The sequence below is a fragment of the Centroberyx gerrardi genome, chromosome 19 (genome assembly GCF_048128805.1).
Source record: "Centroberyx gerrardi isolate f3 chromosome 19, fCenGer3.hap1.cur.20231027, whole genome shotgun sequence".
NCBI lineage: Eukaryota > Metazoa > Chordata > Actinopteri > Beryciformes > Berycidae > Centroberyx > Centroberyx gerrardi.
The window spans coordinates 19,574,610-19,597,946 of record NC_136015.1 but is presented as its reverse complement, the minus strand read 5'-3'; the positions used below and the strand labels follow the sequence as shown (position 1 = coordinate 19,597,946).

General features: G+C 44.0%; 2 protein-coding genes across 2 annotated transcripts in view; both read right to left on the bottom strand.

Moving 5' to 3' along the window:
* Positions 1–283: 283 nt before the first annotated feature.
* On the bottom strand, positions 284–3,391 carry c19h1orf216 (chromosome 19 C1orf216 homolog). The gene is made up of 2 exons (XM_071899368.2): positions 3,335–3,391; positions 284–2,056 (listed from the first exon to the last, which is right to left on the bottom strand). Exon 2 carries the CDS (start codon positions 2,032–2,034, stop codon positions 862–864), a length of 1,173 nt encoding a protein of 390 aa, XP_071755469.2. The 5' UTR covers positions 2,035–2,056; positions 3,335–3,391; the 3' UTR covers positions 284–861.
* A 4,937-nt stretch (positions 3,392–8,328) lies between these two features.
* clspn (claspin) overlaps positions 8,329–23,337 on the bottom strand; it is a 16,912-nt gene continuing 1,903 nt past the window's right edge. Inside the window, exons 3-24 of the mRNA XM_078290403.1 lie at positions 22,560–22,990; positions 21,803–21,955; positions 21,456–21,518; positions 20,790–20,862; positions 20,284–20,386; positions 19,124–19,722; positions 18,553–18,741; positions 17,510–17,670; positions 17,168–17,373; positions 16,908–16,960; positions 16,409–16,602; positions 15,645–16,185; positions 14,907–14,967; positions 14,611–14,698; positions 14,328–14,464; positions 13,728–13,889; positions 13,274–13,395; positions 12,685–12,821; positions 12,166–12,286; positions 11,296–11,372; positions 10,272–10,433; positions 8,329–8,838 (exon numbers count right to left, since the gene is read on the bottom strand). Coding sequence (XP_078146529.1) covers positions 8,716–8,838; positions 10,272–10,433; positions 11,296–11,372; positions 12,166–12,286; positions 12,685–12,821; positions 13,274–13,395; positions 13,728–13,889; positions 14,328–14,464; positions 14,611–14,698; positions 14,907–14,967; positions 15,645–16,185; positions 16,409–16,602; positions 16,908–16,960; positions 17,168–17,373; positions 17,510–17,670; positions 18,553–18,741; positions 19,124–19,722; positions 20,284–20,386; positions 20,790–20,862; positions 21,456–21,518; positions 21,803–21,955; positions 22,560–22,990 — 3,956 coding nt within the window. The 3' untranslated portion in view covers positions 8,329–8,715. The remainder of the gene's footprint in view (positions 8,839–10,271; positions 10,434–11,295; positions 11,373–12,165; positions 12,287–12,684; positions 12,822–13,273; positions 13,396–13,727; positions 13,890–14,327; positions 14,465–14,610; positions 14,699–14,906; positions 14,968–15,644; positions 16,186–16,408; positions 16,603–16,907; positions 16,961–17,167; positions 17,374–17,509; positions 17,671–18,552; positions 18,742–19,123; positions 19,723–20,283; positions 20,387–20,789; positions 20,863–21,455; positions 21,519–21,802; positions 21,956–22,559; positions 22,991–23,337) is intronic.

The window sequence follows — 23,337 nt, the reverse complement described above, 5'->3', positions numbered from 1 at the left end:
TCTTGGCTTTAAAGAGGCATTATCATCCAGCTCCTTGGACTGTACCCTTCAAAATAATCTATTACTGATGGGAGGAGATAAACCAATACTGCAGAAGAGCTACAACATGTGATTATGAAATAGTTTCATTTGAGACAATGGCAGGCTAACTCTTATTAGTCAGAAGAATGCTATTAGGTCAGATCATTGATGGAGTTAGGTCTTATATAAGTACATGAACAGAAAGGGACACACAACATTACCAGATATTCATATGGTAATTTTATTCATTATCTTCTCTTTTATCATAAACATATAATTAGCCACATATACAGCGTCATTTCAGGGTATAAACCATTTCTAAAACAGTTAATCATATATTTTCCAGTATCTTTTTTGGTTAGTATCTTCTACTCACGGGTCAGCAGAGACAAACAAGAACAACACACACACATATATAGAACAATTTTTGATATAAACATTTTTATATTAAACTCATGATAAACTTTTCTTCTCATTGCTTTAATCATAATACATCCTATATGTCACACATTTCAATACATTGTTTGGTGTAGATGCAGGGAGTAAGTCCTCTTGACTTGAAGATGACTTGAATACATTTATTTGAGCTCTGGGTGGGACACCAATAAAGGGGAAAAAAAGATGAAATAAACAAGTTATGGCATCATTACCATCAGCAACATCAGTGTAAAATGTCAAAATCAGAGAGGATGACTGGAGATTGTCTTATGTTCAGGGGAAAAGTCTTTAGGATGCAAGCAAACAGCACAGTATCGTATCCAACGGCCCTAAAAATGCCTGTTGAGTTCCCATTCAGGCCCTGTCTGTTCACCACGTCCTGTTTCGATGCCTCCCCTCTCTCTACGATTGGCTGACAGCGGTGGCGGCGGGTGTGGCGGCGGCCACAGCGGTGGCGGCGCCCATGCGCAGCAGCTCCTTCCTGTGTGTGAGGATGACGTCGAAGCTGGACTGCAGGCGGTTCTGCTGCTCCTGGATGCGGCCCTGCAGTGTGCGCACCCAGCGGATCAGCGCCAGCCGGCGGTACATGGTCAGCTGCACCTGGTGCTTCTCCATCTCCTGGGCCTTGAAGCGCTCCCGGTCCCGCAGCGTCCAGACGGCGTCCATCAGCTCCGGCAGCTCGCCTTCCGAGTCCGACGATTGGTCGTCGTCCTCCTTCTCTTCCTCCAGGAGGCTGTTTCCCAGGCCGGCTCCTGTCTTGCGGCTGACGCTCCTCTGCCTTGCAGTTGGTTCCCTGTTGCTGCTGCCATCCCACTTCCTGGTTGGGTCGGTTTCCGTGGCGCCCTGATGGTGGGACTTGGGTTCCCCGACCCCGATACGGTCCCAGCCTCCCATCAGCACCCCTTCTCCTCCGCTCTCCATGTTGAGGGACGACATGCTGCCGGACCGGTAGCTGAACTCGAACTCGGAGTCGCTGTCCCCCCACTCGTCGCCGTCCTCCAGCCCGTCCTCTTCCTCCTCTTCCTCGCCTCCTCTGAAATCCACGCTGCCTTTCCTCCTGTGCAGCATCCCCTCCCTCGTCTCCCTCTCCTTCGCATCGTTTCTGGTCATCATCATCATCATCACCCCCCGCCTCGTCTCTTCCTCCATCTTGCCTTCCTCCGCGCCGTCGGGTGGCACCCGGCCGTACCCGTCGTCCCCGCTCTCGATTTCGGGCAGGGGCTCCAGCGGGCTCCAGCAGGGCAGGCGGGAGCGGGGCGACAGGATGCCCGCGTTGTGATGAAACCCGGATGACGACGACGACGAAGAAGAAGAGGTCGGGGGGTCGCGGCCCAGCGGGCTCAGGTTGCGGGGACGCATCTGGTTCCGGTTCTCGTCTCCTCCTCCTCCTCCTCCTCCTCCTCCTCCTCCGTTCCCGGTCGTCGTGGTGACGCCCTCGTCATCCTTGCCAGGCAGGAAGTTGAAGTTGCCATCCTTGTCGCCCTTCCTGTTCCGCAGCGAGGGGGAGGAGCCGTCGGCGGTGCCTCCCTGCCCTCCGTAGGCCGAGTTCACGGGCCGGTCCTGATGGTGGAGCATCGCTGCCCTCGACTGAGACTCACTGAAACGACAAGGAGACGAAGACCAAAGTGTTACAGCGATGAAAGGAAAAGAAAAACAGTTAAGAGCTAAAAGGAATCAAAGACAGAGTATAATAATTGGATAGAGATGAGTCAGAGCTGATAATAAAACTGAGAAAAAGAGGAAAATCTAAATAATTTAACTGGAATGAAATGAAACAAAGAGACATGAGAAGTAGAATCAATGAGGTCAAGGTCAATCTAAAGCCAATCCAAGTCGCTCACTATGCCTAACTCATTTCCAGTGATATGTAAACATGTTTGATATCGCCCAAGTGCCCCCCCACCCCCACCCCCACCCCACCCCTCCCCTCCTCTTCTAGGTCGCACCACTTCTTGTTTATAATGTCTATAACTACGGGCTGGTCTGCGCACTCCACTTCTATTAGCATCAAATTATTTACATGTCTCCTTAGAATGGAAATTTCTCTAATCCTGACTTCGGGGTGCTGTCAATCAATCCCCATCTCCTCCCCTCTATGCATGCGCGCGCACGTGGTGCTGAAGGACAGCGACCGAGAGGGGAGCTCGGGAGCGCGCGTGAAGCGAACAGCTGCGTCGCCCGCTTGACGATCACGAGGAGGGGAGAAAACGGATTATTATCCGTGTAAAATCGACACATTAGTAGCTCCTGTGATGAATTTCCACATCTAATATAATAATCGTCTGTTTTTAGAGAACGCATAGGAAAAGACGAGGCTTAGGAAAGGCTGTGCAATGAGTCTGTAGCCTATTTCTTTTCCTATGCAACATTATCCCGATGCCCTTAACGCGAGGAAAAGAGGCAAAAATACTACCAAAGCAGTCCCGTTGTTGAGTGGATGTTCCTAATATTTAAAAATTGATGCCTGTTTTTGCACGGACGACGACAGAAAACATGAAAAAGGCGAGCAATGGCGTTCGGCAGCTGCATAACATTTACCGCTCCGTAAACAACCAGAAGCACTGAAGGATGAAAAAAAGAAATAAACAAAAATCACATAGCCTTATAACCCGTGTACAGAGGACGACGAGCGATTAAAATAATGAGAAAAAACAACACCAAAAAAAAAAGAGGAATTATTCATCTCCATTGCGCGTTATGTAACGGTCTGGTCCAGCGGCGCTCACCCCATATCAGTGCCGTCTCCTCTCTGTCCCTTCTCAGTTAAAACAACCCAAACCCTTCCTTTATTTGCCGGTTACATAAATCAAAAGACTTGACAAGAGACGCGTGTGAATCCCCGTCTTATTTGCATGGGGCCCTGGTTTGGTCTTACCTTCACGGGTTAGCTGTTCCGCGGAGAAGCTGGATACTGCGCCCTCCCTATTTTTTCCCCTCCTCCGACCCTCCTATGTGATGTTTATCTTCCTCTTCCTTTCTGCCTCTCTCTCTCTCCCCCCCCCCCCTCCTCCTCCTCCTCCTCCCTTCCTCCCATCCACTCTCCCACTGTTGCTCTGGGAGTATGGACTGACTAACACTTCCTGAACTGGGCTGGGACGGGGACAAAAGGGGGAAACAGGGTTGAGAATGCGACTGTACACAACTGGAGTCGCAGCATGACTGTCATGCTATGGGTATCCTGCATCCTGGGATTCCATATATAGTAATAGTATTGTTCTGAAATGAAGCTTTGAGCCCTGGAGCCATATGATGACATGATGTAAACCTAACTTAAAGGTTGAAGTCCTATGTATGTTCACTGGGTTAGGCAAAAATCACAGCAATATCATGATACTATTCCTATAAGGACTTGTGTTTCTGTGCTAGACAATAGTGAGTTTAAAGTGACCTTATTGTACTTAATGGGAAAAAAAATACACCCTGAAAAACTTTAACACTGTTTAAAAACGCAGCTGTATGCCTATACCTTGCATTTCTGGGCCCATTTTGTTGTTTGGTGGTGGATTTGTCTTTGCAGCTACAATGGAGTTTAATAGCAGAAAACTTTTCAGCTATGTAAAAATCAGTCTGGTTTTGGTGTCAGTCGCTCAGGACCAAAGAGCAAGAGCTTCTTTCTATAGAGCCGCCATTTTGCACCGATGTTCAATAATCACACAGGGAGAAATCCATCATAGAAGAGGCAGAGAGACCAACTTCTCCACTGACAGTAGCAGAAAACAGACCAGAATGCAATGCAGCCACAAGACGTGTTGTGTTTTGAGACTCTCCCTGTTTCTCGACTGGAGCAAACTCGCTCTCTTGCTCTTACGACACTATTATTCCTCGCTCCACCTACACATACTGAATGCAACAAGTTCACGCCTGTTCTCTGGGTGTTGTCGAAAGGCATTCTGGGAAATGTAGGAAATCGCTAAACTGAATTAGATGAGGCAGGTTGAGGGAAAGTGGGAACGGCAAAAACAGTAAATTTGCAACACGTCATCACAAATTAACTCCTGGAATGCATTGAACATCACAGATTGGTGATATATAACAATTTAAGTATCAAGGATGGATTTTTCCTTTAATGGTGTTTTTTTCTCCTTGTATCATATCACTGGTATGACCTATCACTATCATATAGACTCATAGTTTTACTGTGATATTTGCATCCTTCTAAATTGATTCTAGGATTACTATAGCTCTATATTGTAAGAGAAACAGGTGTGCACTAAAGGTGTCCAAAATGTTACCCACAATGCAACACCAACAGACACTATCACAACTCCAGTGCAACAAACCTCTCAAGGGAAGACTGCAGGATTTGTTGCAGTGTGATATTTCTCCAAACTGGTGACTGACTGCTTTTGTGATCGTCTGTCTGTCTCAGATCTGAGGGAACGGCTGTTGTCTTGTGTGTGTGTGTGTGTGTGTGTGTTGTGTGTGTGTGTGTGTGTGTGTGTGTGTGTTTGGAGGTGTGTGGTATAGGGAGGCTACATCAGACAGACTTAACAAGTGTTCGCTCTCTCCTCCCTGCTCTCATCCCCCTGACATGTCGTCGCTGGCGGCAGAAAAGCTCACGCCCCCCAACCCCCTTCCCCCCACCACACACACACACACACACACACACACACTTCTATCCCTATCCTCCTCCTCCTCGTCCTCTTCCTCACCACCCTCCTCCCCCCCCCCCATCCCCCCCCCATTTCTCCTTCAACAACATCCCCATTCAAGTGCAGCAGCTCCGGGCTGCCCCCCCCCCTCTGCCCCCCCCCCTCCCCCCTCCCCATCGTTCAATAGTAGCCTAAGCACATAAAAAATACATCAAACACAGCCGTCTGCCCAAGGCCTCGTCACACGCAAAATCATCTCTCTTTCCATCTCTCTTCTCACCAAAAAAAAAAAAACCCAAGTTACAAAAACCGACCGCAGAGGACACTGATGGGACTGATAGAGAGAGAGAGAGAGAGGGAGAGAGAGAGAGAGAGAGAGAGAGAGAGAGAGAGAGAGAGAGACTAAATAAGAGCAGCAGTGCTAAGAAAAGGACTGAATGATGCGGAACAGAACAGAACAGAATACACAAAAAGAAACACATGGGAGAACAAGGTGGAGAGAGAGAAAGAGAGCGAGAGAGAGAGAGAGAGAGAGAGAGAGAGAGAGAGCTAGACTGACCTCAGAGGGCTAAGGGTCATCTCTAAGGCCCCCTGGGGGAGGAAAGAGATCATTACAATGCATTACAACGTTAACCACCCTCTCTGTCTTGTCACACACACACATAGAAAGAGTAAAAAAAAAAAACACACACAGAAGCATGACTTACCTTGTGCATAATAAGACCTTGTTTGAATCGCACACAGCCTGCAGCGCTGTGACCCACTTCCCTCAGTTCAGCTCCACATCTGCTCTAACACCAGACTCTGCTGTGACAGTGGCTGAGGGCGGCCGGCACCCATGGGCGATACTGTCAGAGGCCACAGCGCTGAGATGCACAGCGTCAGATACTGTAAAGAGAAAAAAATAAATACAAAAAATAAAAAAAAAACCCTCTCTTGGACCTGGAGCCAAAGCTACCGCTCTCAATCTCTAGCAGAGTGTCAAATCAGCCAAGACATGCTAAATGAAACACTAACCCAGCATGGATAGCTGTGTATAGCACGCACACACACACACACATCATGGACACGGGCACACACACGCACGCGCGCACAGACAACACAACACACACCCTTGGGTGCTAGAGCTCATGTTTCTCTTCAATTATTCCACCCTCTGCCCTCTCTCCTCCTCATAATCTGAATAAAGCCAGATCTGTGTCCTCTAGATATTTAGCGGCCGGGCCTCCATGCCAAAACATGTAACCTTCCTCCGCTTCTCTTTCAAGTGTGGAGTGAATTGGGAGTTTAGGGGCTTTAGCTCGCTGCGCTGACCTCATAATTCCCTCTTGGGGTTAAATAAAGTTTTAAAATTGAATTTGGAGAAGGGTGCATTGGGTGTACGTGTGTGTGTGTGTGTGCGTGCACGGTTGTGTGGAGAAAGAAGGAGAAAGAGATAGAGATGGAGAGAGAGCATGGCAGAAGCAAAGAGAGACTAGAAGGCCAACCTCTGCCAACGCTCAACAATTCTCCAACTCGCTGTTACACTCAAAGGCATCTTTTCCTATCGCTTGAATTTTAAGTTAAATTGATTTCTTGAGCCTGCAAACATCCCCTTAGGATTTGGAATCAAGTCTCTTTCTCGATTAGTTTCATAGTTATGGATAAAAAACAATTATTGTCTAATAGCGGAAATCCCAGATCTGGATCACTACCAAAATCTAATAAATTGTTCCTTGGCCCGAGGGCTTTCTGTCCACCAAATTTCATGGAAATCTGCTGATACATTTTTAAGATATCCTGCTGACAGACAGACAGACAGAGGTGGAAATATAACCTCTTTGGCAGAGGTAAAAATGTTAAAATGTTGTGATTGACTGAACACCAGGATCAAGCCGGTCTGTGCCTGCAGGTACGGCAGCCAGCTATAGGCCGGGCCCACCATGGGGTTCGTTCCAGACCCTCTTGGCACTGGCCCCTAATGATGTGTAATGGGGCCTCCTGCGCCCCTCCTAACCCCGGGACCCGCTCCTAATCACCGTGGCTACTAATGAGATGGAGAGAGAGATGAAAGGGCTCGTTAGAGGACCCTCCCTTAACGCGGACCTATTATTAGCCACTTACCAAACCATTAGTCTCTAAACTGCAATTATGTTTAACCCAGGAAGTAGAAGTGAAATAAAGAGGAGTCCCTAAATGTGGAGCAAAGGAACAGGTTGAGAGCTGGAATGTGCTGACTGGGGATGTATGAAGTGGAATCTGTGTGTTTAGGTGGATTAAAAGAAATTGTTTCAGAGTTTACCCTGCATATCAAACTATAAAACAGTCTGCCTAAGTGTTTTTCATGAACCAGGAAAGAAAATTGTGAATCGTCCAATAAATTCTGCATTTCTTTCCTTGTTCTTGGCCTCTAAATAGGTTAGAGTGTTTCCCAATGGCCTTTTGTGTGTGTGTGTGTGTGTGTGTGTGGTTGAACCCATGCAAAGCCAAAGCATACTTGTGTGACAGAAAGAATTTCACAGGTAAAACATCAAAACGTGCTTCTTTGATGTCCTTCAGTTTGAGTCATTTGTATAATTATTTTTAAAAATTACATGGATATTGACATATTTCAACCCAAAATGCCTAACTGGACATCCCAGATACAACCCCCTTCCACATTAAACTATACTCATCTACACTAACACTTACTTGAATACTAGAAGAAGAGTGAAAGTGGCAAACACTGCAAAACACAATTTTCGTGTTCAACTTTGCACTGAACTCCAAGCTTTATCTACATAGCTGAAGCCACATGGATGGCTTCCTAAAATTACATTTAGTGACGCTCAACTTGTTTGAGATTCCAAGTTAAAGAACAAACGGATATTTGTTAGATATTTAAAAAAACAACTGTGCATCAAAAATCCTTAGCTCTGCTTTCAAGTTAAGGGAATTCTGAACATTGATTTTGTCTTAGAGCCAAAGAAGCTGCTGAAGTCAATTGTTCACATCATATATGCTTAATGTACATCGAACCTTGTCAGGAGCAGCCTGAACGTTAACATGCAAAAGCCTGAAGGCAATTCATGGCAGTATAGTAACCCCCTTTGGTATTAAGTACATTGATTTCTGGAAGGAAATATAAGCCACACGTGGGAAATAAACTCCCTTGCACAAATCCACATCCCGCATGCTGCATACACACCGCTCTACCAGCACTGTCAGGGGCAACTCTGCTCCCTGTCCGAGAAGAGACGACAGCAACGTCTTAAAATACACTTTTATTTACAATGTAATACATACATTTAAATCCTCATACAAAAAAAAAAAAATTTAAAACCATTAAAACCAAAAACCAAATCAATCCTATTTACATGATAAAACATTTTCAAACGGACCCAAGCAGTCCAAATGGAGTCAAGTATGATGTGATAGAAGAATGCCTTCAGTGGCATTACAGATTATGATTGAGACACAACGTAACATGTGTAAGACAAAAGCTCACGAGGTAAAGTCATCGGTGTCCTTTTAGTTTGCCCTTTCAAGTCAAAGAAGGTAAACGCACAAACACGAGCACCTTCTTTCATTTTAAAAGTCTAGTTGTCTGGTAAACTCTGGAATCCATCAGCCGCTGTGGCCAGTGGTCGAAAAACTTAGTTCCTTGGCCTGCTGCTGATTATCATTCAGTTTGTGTATTGCATGCTCAGTTCTCCAGGAAGCTGAAGATGCTCCTCTGGGGGCCTTTGGTCTGTCCACTGGGCTTGTTCTCCCTACAGGCCCTCTTGGCTGCCGGGTTCACAGCCTCCACTGGCCCCCTCTTCTTCATCTGAGGATCAAACACATCCTCAGTTAAAGCCTTTTCACGCCAACAATGTTCTTTTTGTACAAAAAAAATAGAAAAGAAATGGAGCCACAGAAACAGATGAACACTGACTAGATGACTGCTTGCACACTGGAGTTGAAATGCTTGTGTGACGATTGAATGAATGAATGAATGAATGAATGAATGAATGAGTTTGTTGAATTCATTTGAAACTGTTGATTTTTGTGACAAACACACCCTCTGATTATCTCTGCATTTAAATGTTGATGCGTTTGCCTCGTGTTTTCACTTCAGAATGGCATAACAACGTTTAAAAAAGAAACATTGGTAACACCAGTGTTCCAACTTGTGTATGTATCTATGGAAACGTACTCCAAGTACACCAGCACACAGTACTGCAGGGACACAATGTTGCTACTGTGTTAGTACAACCAATTGCCTGTTTAACACGGGTTAAACACGGGTTTATCACATTTGATCAAGAGATATCATCATATTACACACTGTGATTTTCAATAACTGTCTAAATATGGTGTGAATGAGAAGATGTGTGGGGATTAGAAGGATAGAAGGAACAGTAAAATCCTGAAAACAAAGACATTGAGAAAGGAAGTAAAGAAAGGAAAGGAAGTAAAAGACTAGAAAATCAGCTGTGCCGAGGGAGTCTGGAGGAAAAATGTAAATCCACTAAAATCAGTCAGTCAGTTTCTCCATAGCCTCTATACACAGTATTTTCACAACTATCCTCATTGATAAATCTCTTGAAATGAGCCAACACATCGCTCTTTGATGAACCATGTTTGGATAAAACTGCCCGGTTACAGACAGCTCGAGTTTTTGCCATCTGTACCAAAGTATGACATTTAACGCGAGTGATGTGGGCTTTGGCTCCACCTAGTGTCATAAATTTAAAACTACATGTCACAATGAATAAATTCATCCATCAGACTCACATGACTATCACACTGAGCAGACACGCCAGGCTCTGTGGCAAGACTCCCACTGTTCTAAAATAAGCACTAGAGAACAAAGTACTTCCTAAAGAGACATGACAAACTTTTTGAATGCCGTTTTCAAAGACTGGGTGGGGGAAACCAAACTGGATCAGGGGCAGAGCAGGAAATAAACCCTTTTGTCCACTGGCCAAAGTGGCTAGTAGTAAATCTCACTTTCACTATTTTACAAGCCAAGGAAATATTTAATAGAACAGCCTAAACAGCCAAACTGACACATACTGTACGCAATTTAGATGTTTTCTGATAGACTGGACTGCTGAGGAAATAATTTGAAGTCAGCAGGGTCAACCGTCCCATCAGCCTCTTTTGAGATCAGTAGGCCTATCAGTAGGCCTATTGCCGTAACGGAACAAACAATAATGATACTACAAATTCGTTTAGTGGAAAAAACAGTCTACCTCTAACATCACCTTCACTCACCTGTTTCTGAGGAGCATCTGAGGTTTGGCCGTCCTTCTCAGGCGACAGCGTTTGAAAGAGGAAGCCCCGGCTGTTTCTGGGCGCCAGCGGGTTTCCCTCCGAGATCGACGCCAACTTCTGCAGGACGGAGCGAGGCTGACTCAGCAGAGATCCCCTCCTCACCTGGAGGCAGAGGTCAGAGGTTAAGCAAAGCTCTATAAAGCTTAGAGCTCAGACAGCTTGTACAGAGATCCTATAATGAGCTTTGCTGGTTGGACATCTCTAGCCTCCACCTACACCATTTTGGACCCTTTCCAATAAGGTGTTGTTTTAATAAAGCTAACTGGGCAGGAAACTAACTTCTTTGTTCACCAGCCACAGCAGTTGGTCCATCCCAAAATTTCTGCAGACACTTTCATCACTACAACAGCCAGCTGGATTCTTATACCTTCAAGTGATGGCTGGCTGTCGGCCAAAGTGGCTCGTACAGTACGCAAACTTAGCAGCATATGGCTGGTGGTAATATCCGACTTTGGCTAGGTATTCAAAATGTTAAATGAAATCAAATCATAGTCATATTGACCCAGGTAAAATGTCACATCTGGCTTCAAACTCTGCTGTAGCTAAAGATATATTTTTGCATAGTAACAGATGGAATCTGGCTTCGTGTCTTGCTTTGGCCTGCTGCCTCAAGAAAAGATAAAGGAAGGATATTTTTTAAAGTCAGATTCTACTTGTTTGCACAACAACAAAAAATCTTTTGGCAAGAGCTCTTTGGCAAGAGCTACCATGCTAATCTCAAAGCCAAGTAGGCAAATAGGTTCTCTTGTTGACTGCCTTTACTAGAATAAAGCTTAAACTGAAGTCATATTAGTGCAAGAAATTCAGTACAATTAGCAGTTGCATAGATATGACAGGAACAACAAAAAACAGCAGAAAATAATGATAGAAAAGCAAATGAACATGAGATTCTCAATTAAAATAAATGGGAGTGTTTTTCCCCCTCTCATATAAAACACATGTGACACATGTGACATTGACGGACCTGTGAGTGCTGCGAGGGTCTCTGGAACGGATTGAGAGACGATACCTTTTTCTCAGGCTGAGGTGCCACAGGAGGCTCTGGGTTGGAAAAAGAACAAAAAAACATAATGTCAAGATTATGAATTTCCGAGTGAAATGTCCGAGTGAAACCACTGCAGTGAGACAATTTCCCAATGACATTTTGATGCCTTAAACTGTAACACAAGATATAGAAAAACAATCTGCTATCCAAAATCCAAGTGTAGATGCATGCTTCATTTTATGATTTCTCTGTCTATCTATTGATCTGTATATATAAATAATATAGGCCTATATCCATCTCTGTTTAACTGCAGAGGGTAAAACAACCACGCACAAACGCTCAGCCCTCACGCCTTCAGTTTCCAAGTATAATGGTACAGAGAATTAAGAAGAGACCAAGATATCTAGCAATAATATAATCCCTTTAGACTTGACTAATGGCCTGTTGTAGAAACCATAGAAACAGCCCCTTCTACTGAGACATTTAGATCTGAGGATGTCAAGAAGACAGATAACTCACATGAATACATTATATAGTTCTGCTCCCCTGTCGAGTTTATATACATTTGCAGCAACAGAAGAGCCAGGGAATTTGAATGAATACAATGACTTTTGGGAAATAAGCTCTTTCAGCAGCTTACAAGGATTGGTAGTGATTTCACCTCTGTTTCTAGTTTTGTTTACTACAATACATGCCAGCGCTTTAGTAAAATCAATTGTGGCTTTATCTCCAAAGCACTGTAGCAGCCATCAGTCTTCTCGACTCACGTTAAGATGATCAGAGAGCTTATTTGACAGAAAGATTGCTTGTTTTTCTTTTTAAGGTCAAGGGATTTCATTTCAAACTAACCTTTCCTCTGTAGAGTCTTGGCAGTGAGTTTCTTGGCCAGCTTCATAAACTGGCTGTCTTCCTCTCCAATCTTCTCATCGTCAGCATCCATGTCTTCCCCCTTCTTGGCTTTCTGTTCAGACTGGGAAATGAGACAGACAGAGGAATGAAGACAGATTAACAACACTTCCTGACTAAAGAGGGTCATGAGACAACCGCAGTCTTGCATGGACACACTCTTTGTCTATGTATGTAGACGGTTTACAGAGATTACCATCTGAGATTACCATGGCTGCATGAAAGCGACCAAATGAAAAATCCTAGTGATTTTTCACACATTATTGTGATTACATAAAAGGGAACATACTTTTCTTACATCATTTCTTTTTCGGCACTTTTTTTTTGGTGGGGAACGCTTCTGCTAAATGATTTCCTCCAAAAGTCAAGTTGACATCTAGGCCAAGGATGTTTGGGCTCTTGCAATTTGGAAATCCTAATAATAAATACTGTGATTTTGATAATTCGCAAACCCGTTCGTACCTGTTCTCTGAGCCACTGCTCTCTCTCCAGTCTCTCCTTCCTCCTCTGCACCTCAGTCTGGTCCACGTCTTCCTCATCCTCCTCTCCTTCACCTTCTCCACCCTCTCCTCCCATCCTGTCCAAGTCAAAACCATCGTCTGGGGGACAGAAATCAGTAACTGGTTGGTGGGAGCAATATCTTAGAGGCATTTAGTAAAGTTTGTAGCATCTAAACCAAAGAAATTGATGGATTGCACATTCAACCATCCAATTTCCTCAGTAGATAGCAAAATGTCAAAAAAGAACTTTGAATAATAAATAATTAAAAATATAAGTCAGGAGTTGGCTCATCAAAACACATTACTACTCTTATGTGAGGAACCAATAGAAACTTGCTCATGACCGATTTTGCATTCTGAAGCATTATTTAAGAACCACTGTCCCAGGTCAAGTCCAATTAAATTCTAAATTCAGAATTCTGCATTATATACATCATACACTTTCTTTCACTGTCGCATAAACATGTACACATACCCAGTGAATGAAAAACATGTACTAGCATTTGGCTGGTGGCTGGTATATTAATTTCCCACCCTGTAACGTTACATACCCATGTTCTTCCAGCGGAAGCGGCGAGCTCGTCCCGGACCATCGGAGTGCAGGTCGCCGTCGGCCAGGTAGCGCTCCTGGTACAGCCTCAGACGACGCTTGTCATCATCCAGTACCTGCTTCCTGTAGGAACAATGACAGAGGGGGGGGGGGGTCCAATTGTTTCAAAATTGTCATCTCTCAGTTTAAAACTATCAATTACAGTGATAGCCTATCCATCTTTTGTTATTATTTCAGCATATTTCAAAGTCTTCCTCTTAGGGTTGGAGCAACAGTGGAGGAGAATTGGCGCAATGGCTCCATCTGTAATTGTGATGTGTTTTTAGTCAATATTGTTTACGAAAGATTCAAACATTTTCTTTCAGTTATGAAAGTGGTGGAATATCATGAGAACAGGTTACTAAATCGTACAAAAATCAAATGATAAAGATGGCGTAGGATCAGCTGCTACTCACATGTGGATCTTGTTGACCTGGTCCTGCAGCTCTTCGTCAGACGGAAGCTCATCGAGAGGCTCCTCTTCCTCGTACTCGCTCCCTCCGTCACCTTCCTCATCGTCGCTGCCCAAGTCGCTGCCTGACAGCTCAGCCTCCGAGTCCACGTAGTCGGCCATGTGCCTGTGGATGAAAGCATGGAGGAAACAGCTGAAACACGTGCTATGTGTTGGATTTTCGAATTGATATATCATTATGAAATTGGCTGCAGGGCAGGGCCACGTTCCAATACTGCTGAATACTGAATAGTCCTAATGATCTGCGGTGCGTTATCATGTGGTCTAACTTCCTCAAGAGGTCTCAATTTCCTGTAAAACCTCAATGGTCCCTGCTGTTAGTCGGTCAGTCACATATAAAATATTAGCAGCTTACAGTGGCAATCATATTCATGTAAAATGATCTAAAGGATTCCATTTTCCATTAGGTCGGGACATTATGCAAACCCAGTAACACAAACTCTGCCCAGACAAGAAGCTTCAAGAATACTTTCGATGCTTGGAAAAGCCAAGTGAACAACCAGAAAACCCAATATTTAGGATATCTGGTCCCTTCTCCACTTACATTCTTTTCTTCTTCTTCTGCTTAACACGGTGGGGTGCGAACAAAGCCTGCATCTCCTCTTCCTCCACCTCGTTCTGCTCCTCTTCCTCATCGGCGTCTGGCTCATCCTCCTCTCCATCTTCATCATCATTGTCCTCCTAAAAAGCCACAATTGTGTCAGGTCATTTGCACCATAAAGACAAACATGTATGTAATGTAGCCTATACATTTCAGTGGCAAGTATGTACTCAAACCAAGACAAACAGGCACGCAGGCGCACACACACACACACACACTTTCTTACCTGTTCACTCTGGCTTTCCACGTCTGACAGAAGTCGAAACTCGCAGTCCTCTTCCTCCTCCTGCTCTTCCTCCACAGGCTTCTTCTTACTAAACACAGAAAAATCACCATGGAAACAAATATTCCAATTCCTAGGTAAATATTTTGATTCCCTTTGTAAAGGGCCTGAGGTAATAAGTGAAAGAAATGAGAGTTTGTCTATAAAACATGAAATCATGAAACAAAAACAAAACACTGACCAATAGCCTCTCTATTGATTTCTCATTTTAGATGGCATACTGTTTCAGATCTTTGTACCTGTGTTGTGCAGGCGAAGCCACGTGAGCAGGTCTTGAAATCGGCCGCAAGGGAGACACATCTAAATATTGTAAGACAGAGGGAGGAGAAAAAATATGATAAACACACACATCAAAGCACATTCTCATGAAAATTTAATTCCACAAGATACATAAAGAAAATGAAATTAATTTAATCATACAGAATCCCACAGAAATACACATATGCACAGCAGGGTTCTATAGTGATAACATTTTAGTTGCACATGCACCTAAAATAAACTCATGGCGATAGAAAACTGAAAAAAGGAGCACATGTGCAACTTGAGATTCAAAGCAGGGAGCGGTATTTTCAACACAAAAGATGCAGCCTATGTGTCGTTTTCAAGGATGTAAACAAAAACTGGACAAACTGTCATTACAGCTAAGACCCTTCAATTTCCTGTTGCCAATGTTATCAGTCAGTTGTTCTCAAGTAATCTCTTATTTTCTTCTTCAGTGTCACCACAACAATAAGAATTATGGTTTCTTACTGTCTGCTTTTCAAAAACAAGTAAATATTGGAAATGAGTTTTAAATGACCTGTGATGACGAGGAGTCTGAAAAATGTATTTAGTAATTGGTGGGTGACTTTGACTTTCGTTGTTTTTTATGCTCACAAATCACGCTCCTAAATTTATCTCCTGTGCTCCTACATTTTTAAAATTAAAAACGCATGTGCTCCCCAGGAAGAAAAAAAACAGACTGTACACTCTCTTACCTGGACTAGGGAACTTGCCCGAACACAGCCCCAGCAGCTGATCCATGTTATTATAACTATCCTCATCCTGTCCTCCCTCCTTCTCCTCCGGCTCTGTCTGCTCCTCTCCAGCCTGTGTTGTTGGGAATGCTCCTGAGCACAACCCAAGCAGCTCATCCTCCTGTGTCGCCCCGAGGCCTCCCGCCCTCCCCCCCGCCCGCCCGGAGACACTCTCTCCTGTCCCAAACACACCCGAACACAACCCTAAAAGCTCCCCCATGTTGGCATCCATTGCATTCTCATCTAGACTGTCCAGGATCAGCTGTCTCTTGTGGGACTGAAGCGCACCGGGCCGAGGCCCCACGTTGAGGAAGCCGTCCGCGTCAAGTAACTGGGAATGGGTGTCGTCTTCCAGGGAGAAGCGACCTTGGGAGTCTCCTCCAGGGCCAGCAGCCGCCCCACCCAGGGGCCCAGAGTCAGCGCCCGGGGAAGGAGGAGCGTACAGGTCCTGGGAGTCCTCGACAGGCAGGGACAGAGAAGGCTCCGAGAGTTTGCCTGAGCTCTGATGGACAGACAAATCAAACAAATCAATCCACTACATCCCGAAGCGAACAAAAACAAACATTCACAGTATATATAAATATGAGGAAGTACAGCTGTTACAATTTTGTGGTGGATGCGGTCTATATTACTTCTCATAGGCTGCAAACAACTGTTTTTCCTCTCCTGTCTTAATGATTTTGCTAACAATCTTATTGCACTGAAATATCCTCCATTAGTCTCACCTTCGAGGCGGAGCCGAGGAAGCTGGGCCTGAAGAAGCAGGGAGAAGGGGAGCGGAACATGGAGGAGTTGGACACGCCTCTTCCTGTGGAGCGCTGGTGATTGACAGGCTGGTAGGAGGGGATCATGGAACCCACCAACTCAAAGCTACTGTTGTGGCTGTTGTCCTTCACCAGGGACAGAGAGTCTTCCTCTTCTGGAGACAGGGATAGGAGAGAGGAAAAAAAGATGTGTTTGTGTGATCTTGCCAATATACTTCTTAAATTTGAAACTAAAAAGACTCAGTAAATTGTAGTGTTGTGTGTGCCTGTGTGTGATATTTGCCTCTCATTGAAATGAGAAGGAACGTCACTACAAACTCTTGTTATTGTGCTTGAGATATTTTCCCCATTAATAACAAATGATAACAATATATTAGTCTGTTTTGATTATGAAAAATTAACTACCAAGTAATGACACTGATTATAATGATGTTGAACAGAAATCCTTCACTCTACTCACCCATCTTATTACTGCTGTCCTGCCCTGAGGGACCCGTCCTTCTCACACCATCACTACAGAGGGAGAGCAAATCAATGCACATTAAGCTTCACCAGCAATACACAAAGAAGAAAATCAAAATTGACCAACAGTGGTGAGGGAAATATAATTTTCAAGTCAGTTTTACGATTTCTTTTTTTAAAGTTTCTGCTCTAGAGTCAATTTCCAAAGTTGCAATTCTCACAGATATTACAATAAACGCAGGGAGGACACACACTGACCCGGTGCGAGAGCAGGAGCTGCCGGCAAAGAGCATGAGCGTGCCGTCTGTGTTGAGGAGGTCGAGCGGAGGCGAGGGTCCCTTCAGTACCACAGGAGACGGGCTCCTGATACTCTGGGCCACACTGCTTTCCTCCTCCTCTTCATCTTCTTGCCGCTCCTCTTCTTCTTCCTCCCCATCATCACCTCCCAGTAAGTCATCTAGACCCTGGAGGAGTGAAGGACAGAAGTGATTTGAGTACAAGGAGATGAAGAAAAAGTAGGTGACAAAAGCACACAATCCAATTCGATTACTTCGTTGCTACAGAGAATACCCAAAAGCAGCAACAAACAAAACCTCTCACCTCTTCTTCCTCAGACTCATCTGTCATATCTTCCTCCTCCTCCTCTTCCCCACAGTCTTCATTGTCGAGGCGGTGCAGGGCGGCCTTGCGTGCCCTCTCCTCCTGTCTCCGCAGGGCCATGGCTTGCTGCAGACGCTGCTTCAGAGTCAGCAGCTTCTCTCCTACAGAAAGAAGGGCAACCAGGGAAGCTTAGAGTCAGGGCAGCGTTACTTTTTTTACTGTGCCCCCCCCACAGATAGAAACATGTAAATACAACAAAAATCCATGTTCTGCTCAACCCGATAAATAGCCAAAATAAATAACAATTACATTACAGCACAATTATCCATAGATCATGACGTAAACAGCAAAATAAGAGCCACTCTTAAACTGCAATACTGAACTAAACCTGCAATGAACCAGGGACTGAAGCTAGATCCTAGATGAAAAATGACACACACCCCCCAAAAACATTCTACAAAAAAAGAAAATAAGAAAAGATTTAGTCAGTGATGTAATTTTGACAAAACAATTGAGAAATAATCAAGGAATTTTGCCAGCTTTGGGTACAAACATGTGTTTAAATGTGTGTGCACTCATGTGTCCGAGTATTCCTGTGGCTCTGCATGCCCGGATTCTCACCATGGCCCTGATATAAAATTCCATGATTTTTCCATGACTTTCCATAACCAAGTCGGCACATTTCTTTGATCTAAAATTTTAATTCCTTCATGGCTTGTTAATGTTTCTAAAGGGGAACACATTCTGGTTTCCACTACAGTTGGGCTTGCTGTGGAGAAGTGGCCATAAAATGTATAAAAACACACTAAAATAACCATCTAATTCGATGAATGTGTGACACAAGTTGTAAAATACATTCTGGTATATTCCTGTAAAGTAGCCCATTTGTAAAATACTGTGATATTCCCCAGCTTCCACAGAGAATTTATCAAATTTCCTGACTCCCTGTGTGGAATACACCTCTCAAAATTCCATAATAATCCAGAAACTCCATGACCAGTGGGAACCTGGCATGTATGTGCATGTCGTGTGTGGATCTGTACCAGGTTTGGTGGCCGCTGGCTCGTCCGCCCCGTCTTTAACAGTGATAGTGACCGACTCGGCGTGCAACTCTTCCTGGCCAGAAGGGGTGCTGTCTTTGCGAATGATGCTGAGCTGCATGGTGCGCTCTCCCTGGGGGCGAACCAGGGGCTGGACGTGACGAAGGTAACGCTCCTTCAGGGCCTCCACACCTGATGGGAGGAGAGAGGAAAGACAAAGAGCTAATACCAGACCTCGGTTGAATAGTAGTGGGTTTTACCACAAGGAGGCAATGGTAAGCCGTCAGTATATTACATCGATGTTCAAATAGTTTTCTGATTGTCTAAACTTTCTGGCACTCATACTGCACAATGTTGCAAACACCACCCATCTGGGACCAAAGCAGGCTGTAACAGCAAGCCTTTAAATGTGTTTGCAAAGACTGTTTGATGCAGGTCCAATTAATACTGATTAAATAGATTTTTGTTGTGATTTGCAGACAGTAATGACAGATGACACATTCTTATTCTTGATCTCTTTTCTGATTTTTGGCGTCTTAACTGTGCTGAAATGCCAAAATGAATCTCCTCTCACCAGGGTTGAGCTCCAGGTGAACAAAGGCTCCGTCATCAGCGCACAGTTTGGCGACAGGTGGAGGGTCTAGCCCCAGCTCCCTCAGTCTGGCCAATTTGTCCTTCTTGGGCTTGGTGGGGCCCTGAGCTGCCGGCCCCACACCAGATGGATCTGCACTCCCGGACTGGGGAGCTGGAGGCTGAACCAAAGCCCCAGTTCCAGCCTCCACTTGCTGGGCTTGAGAATCAGGCAAGACCGCAGTCTCGTTTTGCCCTAGGAGAGCAGGAGAGATTTCTTCCTCAGAGCCAGAAGCAGCTTTGACTTCTACTCCATCTGTAGTCATCGACTCCTGGAGACTCTCGGACAGGTAAAGCATCAGGCCGGACTCCTGGTTGGGGTCCAGGGTTGCGGGTGGTTCTCTGGCCTGGTTGAGGCTCTCCTGCTGTGGGGACGAGGTGGCGGCGGGCTGAGGTATGGTCTGGATGTGGGCGGATGAGAGATCCAGAGAAGGGGAAGAGTCCTGCTCTGCGGACGGCTGCTGGGGCTCACTGGGCGGGTTGGCGGGAGGTGGAGGAGGAGCTGGTGATGCCTCCAGTATCATGGCTGAATACTTGGTAGATCTGACAGAGGTAGAAAGATGAACATCTAGTTTGTACAGGTATTATTATGGCAGGCATAAAACCATTTGATCAATTTGTTATTGTGTGTGTATGACAGTGTAAATGCACAGTCAGAATTGTTAAACGACTGCCATCTCTTAACTGTTTTTTCTTTATTACTGCTTACTTTTACTCTTCTCTGTTTAGCATTTGGATTGTATGTTTTTTGAATGTTTATTTGTTTACTTCCCTTCTTAATCATTACACCCATTTTATCATTTCCTCTGTAAAGCACTCTATAAGTCTGTTTTGAAAAGCACGTAATAAATAAATAAATAAATAAATAAATAAATAAATAAACTGGTGAAATTTTTCTTATTTTACCAGTAACTTTAGTAGATAACTAGTCATTCCCTGGAGGTTCTTCTCCATTCGGAAAATGGTATTTGGCTGGTAAAATAGGCAAACAGCTGGTGATTTTTGGAATCCATCAGCCACTGTGGCCGGTGGATGACAATTCCTACCCTGATGTATGCGTGTGTGTGTGTGTGTACTAGTATATTGTCATGTATGTATCTTTACTTCAACAACGCCATGGCAGAACCCTCTGGCCTGGCTCTCTTCTTAAAGAACTGGTCGAGGGTCTTAGGCTGAGGGATGTGGTAGGGCAGGCCGAGGGTAGACTCTGCAGAAAGAGGGGGAAGAATGTCATTGATACTCTCTTACTAACATGGAGGATGTGTGTGTCAATTCTGAGAAAAAAAAATAAAACCTTAAAACCGATAAAAAAAAGGTATCATTTTGTAAGCATAGGTCTTAGATAGCTAAAAATGGCAATAGTCTTTAATTTTACTTTCATTCCAGCAATCATTTCCTTTTAGAATAAAACTACTACTACCTGCCAGTGTGTGTCCATGTAATGACGTGTTGATGAACTGAACATTACAAGTCAAGATCCAAGGAGAAAACTAAAACATCTCTAAGTTGAAGTGGCAAGAACGAATTAGCAATAGTTGGCAGAGAAAAGGACACTACACACATCATAGAGACACATAGAAAAACAGTGAAAATGTGTCTTGAAAACTGACCTCTGACCAGCCGCTGGGTCTCACTGTGGAGCTGCTTCATGGCCTCTTTGCTGGCACGTGCAGCTTTCCTCTCCTGAGAACGTCACAGACAAGTTGAAAATGACACAGTATTGTTTTTTGGTTTGTGTAACATTTATATATGGAGTTAATTCAAGAATAACAGACACTTATTTGCAATCATAAGTCACCTAGTCATGTTGCCAGCATGTCTTAGTGTGAACATATTGTTGCATAATTAGGGCTGCATTGTTGAATAATTAGGGCTTGCATGTTACAAAAATATTTTTTCCAGATTTTCTTATTGTGATTGTAACCAGACTTGTGATACACGTGGACACTGGTTAACTTTTCCAGAGCTTAAAAATTTGTTGGCAGGGAAGATGGGATACTAACGCTTGGGATATGGCCAGTTTGAATAAATTGAAAGTTTCTCTGACATGCAACTTAATTTCTATGGATTCTGCACAGCAGCAGAATAATTTGTTTATAAAGCTGTATGGAACACCTTTACCACTAAGAAATTCCAGTTATTGTGGTTCAGATATATTTTTGATTACTTGTCCACTCCTGTAACAACTAAAATTTTCACCAAGCAGCTGTGGTCTTCTTATCCCAGCAGTACTGACAAGAGCCTAGTCAATGAAACTCAAGTCTTGAATTGCATACCACACGCTGGTGTTTCTCTGGCTCCTCTTCATCTCCCTCTTCCTCCTCATCCAGAAGAGGTTCCTGGAGGAAGAATTAACAGTGATAAACATCAGGACTTGTCTACCAATACCAGCAATACCTCATGCTTTTCTCACTGCATCTTGCCAAACTTCAAGATATGTTAATGTAATACTGTGCACCAAATAGTTGAGAGATGGTGATTTTCATAACACACTTTGTTATGAAAAGTGCTATGTAAATGTAGTGGTTGTTATCATTTCAAAACAAACAAAAAGATTTACCAATTAACATGAAATAATATTGAAGGAGCCGTGCCAACTGCGATCAGGTTTTTTTTTTTTTACCTTGTGTTTTTTGGCCTTCTGTCTGACAGCAGCTCTGATGGCATCCAGAGACTCTTCCTCCTCCTCATCATCATCATCCAGACCAGCGTCAAACAGGTCTGTGTCGCCTAGCAGACAGCCGCTGTCATTCAGAGCCCGAGGCAGAGGGGTGTCCTGGAGAAATGGATATAAAGTGCTCTTTAATTATGCAAAGCTTAATGTAATACACATGTCAAACACTTTGTTGTTCCATTTAACACAGTCGTTCTATTAGGCTATGCAGCATGTAACTAGTAGCTTCACGTGTCCTTTGATTGAGTACGACAGCTTCCAATTTACATGAAAAAGACGTCATTTGACACATTGTAGATGGTTCCTGCCTTTTCAATTTCAAAATTCCATACTTTTTCCAGACCATAAATCCTTAATTTGATTTGAAGATTTTGGTATTCAGTATGATTTTAGGCAGATAGTCATCTTGCCCCTACAAACCCTGCCAGATCACTCTTTAGATTAACATTATTCTTCACAGCAACAAATATCAGAATATGTGCGATGACAAGGATCTAAAACCACGGAAATATGTAGTCGTACGTACATTACAACAATATTTGTACATACTTTTCTAAACTTCTTGTGGAATTTCTGAACTTATCAAGACCTGGAAATGACCAAATTCTTTTTCTATAAATTTCCAGAGCTGTGTAGGAACCCTGATTGTACTATGTGCTGGCAGAGCAAAAAATATATCATTGAGAGAAGGTAAATCTATACAAACCTCATTTGTTTCAGAAAACCTCTCTTTCTTCTTCAGTTTCTCCACTGCTTTGCTACGCTTCTCCTTTTTCTCACGATGCCTCTGGCTCTTCTCCCTCTTCTTCCCTTCCTTCTTTGATTTCACATCCTTTTTCACCTCCTCCTGCTGCTCCTTCACTTCTCCGCCTTTCTCTGGCTCAGCTTCACTCTCCTCGCTGTCGATGGGAGCACGGGCTATTCTCTTGCTCTTCTGCGCTCCTTTCTTTTTCCTCTCGTCCTTCTCTTCTACCTCTCCGGTCTCCATCTCGTCTCCACTGGACGCAGATAAGACCAGCGCGTCTGCCATTTCCACGCTGTTATCGCCAGCTGCCTCCTCTTCCTCGCTGTCACTGTCTCTAAGGGCCTTGCGACGAGGCTTCCTGTGAACTGTGATGTCCTCATCGTCATCAGAATCTGGAAAACAAATAAGCATTTAGAAACAGTCGTCCAGTACAATGATTAAATTGGAAACTCTTTTATTTAGTGAGGTAGAATTACACAAAGGAGGAGGTAAAGTGTGGTACACAGTGAGCGGATGCAGAATATGAATATGCATGCACACACACACACACACACACACACACACACACACACACACACACACAGAAACACTTCCAACCTATCTTATGCTCTGTATTGTAGGTTGTAGGTTCTTGTTTTGGGCTCCATAATTACTTTAACATTAATATTGCTTTATTCTCTTCTTCTTACTTTCTTTATTGTTCTGTCTGTGTCTGTATAAAGTGTGCTGTAACACTTCT